Source organism: Mustela lutreola, chromosome 2 (assembly GCF_030435805.1).
Source record: "Mustela lutreola isolate mMusLut2 chromosome 2, mMusLut2.pri, whole genome shotgun sequence".
Classification (NCBI taxonomy): Eukaryota; Metazoa; Chordata; class Mammalia; order Carnivora; family Mustelidae; genus Mustela; species Mustela lutreola.
This window is the reverse complement of record NC_081291.1, coordinates 82498951-82507476: the sequence shown is the minus strand read 5'-3', so window position 1 is coordinate 82507476 and position 8526 is coordinate 82498951. Positions and strand designations below refer to the sequence as shown.

Here is an 8526-nt window from a genome sequence, read left to right as displayed (position 1 = left end):
CTAATATGATACTATACCTTAATTATATTTCAATAAAAATTATCATGAAATATCATGTATGATAAAAGAAAATTCAGTGAATTTCTAGTGAATGGATTAATAACATGCATTTTTTCCTATTCCTTCCCAAATTTTTATTAAAATGATAGCAAGGGGATGTAAAATGTATAAATCATTAAAACTAAGAAAAACATGAGAGGTGCTAATTGCAGGCAAGAAATGGCAACAAATTTTCTTGAAGACAAAAAGTAGATGGGCAGTAATGAGTAAATTAGCGAAGTGCAGAAAGCAGAACGTTAAGTGCCTGAAGACGGAGTTGCAAAGGAGAAGCAAGGAGATGCAAACGTAGGATTTTGGATGGTCCCAGAAAGTGGAAGCACCAGATATCCAGAAAGATGGAAGTGGCGACTGAGAAGATTCTTTGGAGTTCTGAACAAGGAGTAGTTAAATTCATTTCTCCGTTTGTTACATTCTGGCGATTACTGTAACCCAACCCTGGTAGGAAAGATAAGTCTACTCTTCAAAGCAATTAAACTAGAGAGGTTAGAATTCTGGACACCATGCATAAGTGTAGAGTGGGGAGGCAGTGTGAGACTGAACACAGGTGGAAGAAGTGAAAGGCTCCGTATTTAATAGGGAGTGCATGGGCAGCCTGAGCCTCACTGTTCCATTCATCTACAAGAAGTCTTTTCAGAAAGGCATTTCCTTTTTTCCCCATTCTGGATAGACTCTTAGAGAATTTCTCCATGAATTTACCAAAGAGCCTATAGGGGAGGAAAAATGATTTTTCCTCTATCTGTCTGAGTTCTTGGCTGAGACCACTGTAATAAAAGATCAAGTAAAGAAAAACAACAAAAATTTATTGACATGTATACCTCATGTATGTATGGGAGAGACCCAGAAAAAAAAATGAATAACCCCCTGAGATGGCTTAAAATTCAGAATTAAATACTATCTTGATAGGGAAAGGGGAAGGTGGGGTAGGCAGTATCTAAGGCAAGAGTTAAACTTAATTTTTAAGAAAGTTAATTGGGTGCTTAGAATAGACTACAGGTATGTTAGCTTGTGACACTGTTTGTCAGGGTGTGCAGATGACTTCTAATTTCCTCTCCTGTGATAAGAGTCCATCTTGGCTGGTTGATAAAACTCCCATGGAGGGGGTTTATAATTGTGTTCCTTTTGGTGGATAGGTCTTTGGGCATAAAGGGAGTTAAGAAAATGCCTCTCTCTACTTTTACTGTTTTTTAAGTGCTTACAACTCAAATAATCAAAATACCGAAATACCAAATCATATTATATTATCATATTATAATTGTGTTCCTTTTGGTGGATAGGTCTTTGGGCATAAAGGGAGTTAAGAAAAAGCCTCTCCCTACTTTTACTGTTTTTTAAGTGCTTACAACTCAAATAATCAAAATACCAAATCATATTTTAGGGTGACATGTCCCCAGTCCCTATAGTCATATTTTGGGGAAGCTTATTCTGCTACTTTTCAAGCCCCAAATAAAAAGCCCATAAATCTAACATTTGCAGAGTCTCCCACAGAAATGTCCCACTTAGATCAATTTTTCATGAAACTCATTCATTTGACAAGATTTGCTTATGAAAACAGAGCTTGCAATAAGTTACTCCTTTCAGATATAAATGGACAGACCTAGTAGTAGACAGAAAATACAATTGAGAAATGCATGTAATATTAAAGAAATTAAAACAGCAGATGGAAAAGTGGGGCTGGGGGGGAGAAAGTCAATATAGAAAGTAGAGTAAAACATTAAAAAAAAAAAAAAACTACTTGATATCCTAAAAGAAAGATAAGCTGTTTGTGACAAAAACCAGAATGTGTAAAGATGAAAAAACAAGAAAACTCTTAGATGTTAATAAAGTACCATAAATATGAAATTCAGAAGGGTAATAAGAAATTAAGATGAGGTTATCTTGCAAAGAGTAGAACAAATGGATGAAAAGTTATAATATGAGAGAAATGTAATAGAAATGGAGACTCGATTCAGAAGATGCAGTATCTAATATCTCCAGAAGCAAAGAATATATAGAGAGGAAGATATTATCAAGGAAGTATAAAATCAAGTTTTCCCCAACAGAAGGATATGGGTTACCAGATTGAAGAACTCTACCAAATGCTTAGCACAATGTAGGAGAAAAAAGGATCCATTGGGGATAAAGAAAAGACTATAAAGTCTTGCAAAAATGAAAAAAATGTCACACACAAAGGATCCAAAATCGGAATAGTTTTAAAAATTTCCAAAGCAATGTAGAAAGTTTGAAAAAGTGGTGTAACATACTTAAAACTCTAATTTAAAAAGTTAACTTCAATACATAATTTTATACCTACCCAAACTATCAAGCAAGTGTGGGGTATAGCATAAAAATATTTTAAAGCATGCAAAATCTCAAAAAACTTACATCCTGCACACCATCTCTGAGAAAGATCTTATGGGAAAAAAAAACACCAGAGGAATAATTAAACCAAGAAAGAGAAAGGCATGTGATCCAGGAAATGGGCTTTAAAAAAAAGAGAGAAAGAGAGAGAGAAGTGATAATAGAGAATCTTGGTTTGACATCTGTGCATGAGACTAGGAAAGCAGACATTCAGCCCTGGGGCAGGAGGAATGTCTCCAATTGTGGAACTCCTATATCATATGACATGTCTGGCAAAATTGTCAGGGAGTTGGGGAAGAATTATTCATAGATGGAAAATAATCCAATTATATAAACAAAGCAATTATTAACTCCAGGAAAAACAAAATTTTTTTATAAGAACTGTAAATGCAGTATGTCCTGTGGCTCAGCTGTAACAATATTTACCTAGTCATATTTAGGTAAATATAATGTAAATGATTTTCATTTTTTTAATTGTGATGACACTGTGTTGGAAATAAGAGAGAAAAGGGGATTTAGCATGTGTGAGCAATAACTTAAGAGACTTAAATCATATTTATAGTAGAAACCAACAGATAGTAAAAAAAAAAAAGTTATATAATTATGAAAAAATAGGTTAAGCACATAACAAGAAGTACAAAGTAATAGGAAAAAGCCCAACTAAAAGTTTCAAGTAGTTGCTTATAGGGAGGAGAGCGGAAGGATGGGGAAAGTGGACTGTTGTTTTTCTTTATTAATCTAAAGCAGAGGTTAGCAAGCTATGGTCCATGAACCAGGTTCAGCAGGCTGCCTATTTTTGTAAATAACATTTTACTGGATTACAGCCATGACCACTAGTTTATGGATTGTCTGTGGTTGCTTTTGTCTCACAAGAAATTGGTACAAAAACAGAGTGGAGTATTTGTGACAGAGACTACATGGCCTGCAATCTAAATTACTTACTTTCTTGCCCATTACAGAAGAAATCTGCCAACCTCACATCTAGAGCAGTGGTTCTCAAATGTTAGCTGCCGAGAATCATCCAGAGTGCTTCTTAGAACACGGGTTGCTGGGGCTACCTCAGACCCCTGATTCACTCTCTCTCAGGCGTAGAGAATCTGTTTCTAACCAGTTTCCAGATGATGGTGAGACAGCTGGTTTAGGGACAGTGCTTTGAGAACCACTGGTTTAAAGGGAACTTTTTAAATTTTCTAATCCTGTGTAAGTATCATGTTTATAAAGCAAATGTTAAATATTTAGAAGTATAAGTTTGGAAGCTTGCATGCAAATTGAAGCTAAAATAAATACAGAAATGATCTCTGGTAAATTAAATGTGACAATGAATTGAAATGTAATTTAAAAGCCTTTTTAATGGAACAAAAACATGAACAAATTAAACTGGAGAAAATATACTGTGTTTTATTAAAATAATATCTCACAGATGCAGGCAGAGATGTTAACAGTTCCCAGGATCCCTGTCACTGCCTGGCACCGTTCATCTAAGTGGTTAGTAGGTAGAACTCTCCTACTACCTCCTGTCCTTCCGCTACAAAGGCAGATTATTGCAGAACAATACCGACTATGCATACAGTTATGTAAAAACCCCTTCTTTTTTATTTCCTCTTAAATATTTTCCATATTTCCATTTCACATCTCATAAGATACTTGTTTTCTGGACAGCACTGTCTGAGAAACTTGATTTAAAACCCGTTCCTCTTCCCTTGACCCCTTTTGCAGATGATGAAATTGACACCCAGGCAGTCTCCTGGGTGGAGATCTAAGACCTCCTGACTTGGTCCCCACTTCCTTCCCCTCTTCTACTCCACTCCCCTTTGCTTCACTTCAGGTTGTAAAGAAAGGAACCCTGAATGAGCCCAAACTCAAATCAGGCATGGAAGGGGAAAAAAAGCACTGCTAATACCACTAACCATCTTTTTTTTTTTTTTTTTTTTTTTTTTTTGAGAAGCCTAAAACAAAGGAAATTCTCTGATTCCAGAAATAGCCTTAATCAGTCACATATGTGAACACAGACCCAGTGACTGTTCAAACAACTTTCCAGCAACATAACAGGATTTTCCCAACCCACCGATTTTTATTTCCCTTTTGCCCTATTATCAGTTTAAGTTTTCTTTTTCGTCTTTCTTTTCTTTTTCTTTTTTTCTTTTCTTTTTTTTTTTTTTTTTTTCCCTTGAAGATCCTAGGCATGATACCAGACTTTTCAATCAGACAGGCAGGATGCTGAAATTCTGCTGTGTTTGAAAGCAAAGAGACATGAAGGATTATTGAGAGTAGAAATAGTCCCTGGTTGGTAAAAACAAACAAACAGCTTTAAAACTCTAAGAATTGTGCCCTGCGGGGGTGGGTTTGCTGAACTGTCAGCTCCACCAGTTAATGAGGTAGTTTGTCTAATGGAGATAGAAAAGACCATTTTTAACAATGCTGGGCTTTGTGTGTGTGATTTAAAAATCAAATTGAGTGGAAATGCACCAAATACTAAATGGTATTGTTTATTTTCTAATTAATTTGCTACAAACTACAAAATGAAAGTGTTAAATATATTGGATGGTGTGTGATTTTTTAGAGGAGAAAGCAGGGAAAACGTTCACCTCTCATAGTCCATTTACTTTATTTTCATCAGAGAAACAAGTTGTGGTTTGAAAGTGTAAAAAGGACATTGATATTTGGGGAGGGGCATCACTTTGGGGGGCAAGCTTGTTACAAAAGCTAACAGGGAATACGGTCTCCTTTGTAAGGGACAGCAGAGTTCTGGGGAACCTGGGACCATATGGTCTCACTGTGGATGACGTGCATTTGTAATATTAATAGGCCAGGGACTCAAGGCCCTGGGGAGAATGTCATCGAGGTGAGGACAGCCGCTCACATCACAACAGCTTGTGGACTTCTTCCTGTAGGGTACAGCAAGGGCACCTCAAGCACTCGGTGACATAAAGGCACAGCATGGTACAGGGGAAAGCAGAGAGACTGTAGAACCAGCCAGGTCTAGGTTCAGATTCTGACTTAGCCACAGGCTGACTCTGTGACATTGCGGGTCGGTCATTTAAACTCACTGAGACTGTTTTCTTACCTGGAAAATATGGAGAATAACTGCCTTACAGGACGGCTCTAAGGGCTAGAGCTTAGAGCTCATAAACGAAGTGCCTGACACATAATAAACAAACGAAGCTATTACGGATTAGAAAATTCTAGGGTTCAGAATCAAAGTGACTGACTTTGAATTGAGAAATCAGTGAGCTTTCATGAGTCTTTGTTCTCAGCTGTACCCAGATCCCATCTTTGCTCCTTCCAAGGACTAAAACAAAAGTTTTAGTCCTGATATTTTCCTCAAATGATGGTGCTGTGATTTCCTCCTGCCCTGACCCCAGAACCTCTTGTCTATTCCAGCGAGCTCGTTCTCAGAAGCATATCATTTGATGAGACAACGCACGTGTGAATAGCTGACTTTAACTTGGTGTTGACTCCGCACCGGGCACTTGGCTTCTCTTCGTGTTGCCTCATTTCTTCACTTACGGCTCACAACCACCTTCTGAAGTAAATTCTATTATTATGCCCATTTCACAATAAAAACTGCTATATTGAGAAGTAAGATAACTGTCCGTGGGGTGGGGCCATGATTTGAACCTAGGTGGTGTGGCTCTAGAATCATGCTCTTGGAGAGGAGCCCTCCTACACTGTTGGTGGAAATGCAAGCTGGTGCAACCACTCTGGAAAACCGTGTGGAGGTTTCTCAAAAAACTGAAAATAGAGCTACCCTATGACCCAGCAATTGCACTATTGGGTATATATGCTAAAGATACAAACGTGGTGCTCCAAAGAGGCACGTGCACCCGAATGTTTATAGCAGCAATGTCCACAATAGCCCAATTATGGAAAGAACCTAGATGTCTATCAACAGATGAATGGATAAAGAAGATGTGGTATATATACACAATGGAATACTATGCAGCCATCAAAAGAAATGAAATCTTGCCATTTGCGACAACGTGGATGGAACTAGAGGGTATTATGCTTAGTGAAATAAGTCAATTGGAGAAAGACAACTATCATATGATTTCCTTGATATGAAGAAGTGGAGATGCAATGTGGGGGGTTGGGGGGTAGGAAAAGAAAAAATGAAAGAAGGTGGGATTGGGAGGGAGACAAACCACAAGAGACTCAATCTCAAAAAACAGACTGAGGGTTGCGGGGGGTGGGGGACAGGAGAGGGTGGTGGGGATATGGACATTGAGGAGGGTATGTGCTATGATGAGTGCTGTGAAATGTGTAAACCTAGTGATTCACAGACCTGTACCCCTGGGGATAAAAATACATTATATGTTTATTTAAAAAAACAATTAAAAAAAAAAGAAATGGAATCCATTAAAAAAAAAAAAAAGAAAAGAATCATGCTCTTGACAGTGACGCTGAGCTGGCCTGGCCATATGATTATTGTTTTGAGTCACATGGGTTTACATTCAGGGCTTCCAGAGTTGGGGACTTTCACTGAGTATTGGTCATTGGGGCCAAAATGAGCCTGGGAAGCCAGCCCACCCTAGAATTCATTTCAGGCTTCTTCCATTCCCAGTCTCAAGGAGTCCTAGGTGCTGAGCCTTCCTTGCATGTCCTTTGTAGGGGCAGAGCAATTTAACCCTCTCTAACAACGTGACCATAACCAGGAGCTGTTAAAACTAGACACTCTGTGATGACAGGAACCACAATAACATCATTTCATACTGTGTATCTGTAGTGCCTACATTAGTACCTGGCATAGACTGGTAAGTTAGGATTCGACAGGTAGATGATCGAACAGATAGACAAAGCTGTTATATGGATCAAAGATGGTGTTCTTACAAGAAAGATATATACTATTGACAATAAGAAACAGATATCAGGTATTTCACTGATCTTTAGCTGTGTCTCTTACTTTGTTTTACTGGGGGATCCTTTCATTAGGATACAGTTTTTGCCTACAATTATATTTATCTTGTTGGGTATCTCATTCCAAAGGGCTGGGTTGAAATCCCAAATTTGTTCAGATAAAATATGTAACATTTTGGAAACACCTAGGTTATAACATCGTAAAACAATCACTTTCTCTAAAAGAAGCAAGAAAAAACACTTATCCATTCAGCAAATGGCCTACCTGGTACCCTTATAAGAGCTAAAAACACAGCGGTTCGCAGAACAGAAAAATTCTGCCCTTCTAGTGAGCATATTCTAATTGAGGGAGACAGGCAAAAACACTCTCACAAAAATTTCTTTGCCATGGAGAAAGCTTAAGCTGAGTAAGGAATATCAAGAAAGATTACTCCGGAGTAGGGGGGACATGATTACTTAATATTGGATGGTCAGGGCTACTTTGAAATTGTGTATTAGTTTTATGCTATACTACTATTTAAGAAAATAAAAGTAGTGAATATAAGGGAACAGCAGGGAGTTAGGAGTCCTAGATTAATACCTGAGCTTTTTCATCTAACTTGATAAACAAGAAAATATTTTTGACTTGTGAAATTTATATATCCATATACATATATACACATTTTTTTTTTCCTGACAGAATTAGCAGCTCTGGACCTTTAAAGTGATAGCATTTCCCAGCCTTAAACTGAGCAGCTGAGCAAAAAACGCATCCTTCCTGTAATCAACACAGCAAAATGAGAGGCGGAGAAACCATGCTGAGAAGAAGCAAGGTCATATGTTGAACTGTTTTCCCTTTGGCCCAGAAGACACCTCAGACTCAACACTGGCCCTGAGTTTACCTCCCTCACTTTGGCTGAAGACCTGAAGTGATGTGCTTCCGCCCCAGAGCACCTTCCGTCGTGTGAGGCCCGAAACATGACCACCAGTAGCCACGCATGTCCTGTCCCCTCAGTGAATGGACACATGACTCACTACCCAGCCGCGCCCTACCCGTTACTCTTCCCACCAGTCATCGGAGGACTTTCCCTGCCTCCCCTCCATGGCCTGCATGGCCACCCTCCTCCAAGTGGATGCAGTACCCCATCCCCTGCAAGTAAGTACCACAGCAATTTGCTCTTTTCTCTCGGTTGGTTGGCTTAATGGACCAGAGAATACAGGATGGTTCCCATCCAAGGTGAGTTTTCATTTTACTGGGTTTTGGTTTCTCTGGGTCTGGGATTGTACTTTTAGTTC

General features: G+C 38.6%; 1 protein-coding gene across 1 annotated transcript in view; it reads left to right on the top strand.

Moving 5' to 3' along the window:
- The first annotated feature begins 7971 nt into the window (after window positions 1-7971).
- Window positions 7972-8526, top strand: part of RARB (retinoic acid receptor beta) — a 378824-nt gene continuing 378269 nt past the window's right edge. Inside the window, exon 1 of the mRNA XM_059162464.1 lies at window positions 7972-8386. Within this exon, the coding sequence (XP_059018447.1) occupies window positions 8209-8386 (178 nt within the window). The 5' untranslated portion in view covers window positions 7972-8208. The remainder of the gene's footprint in view (window positions 8387-8526) is intronic.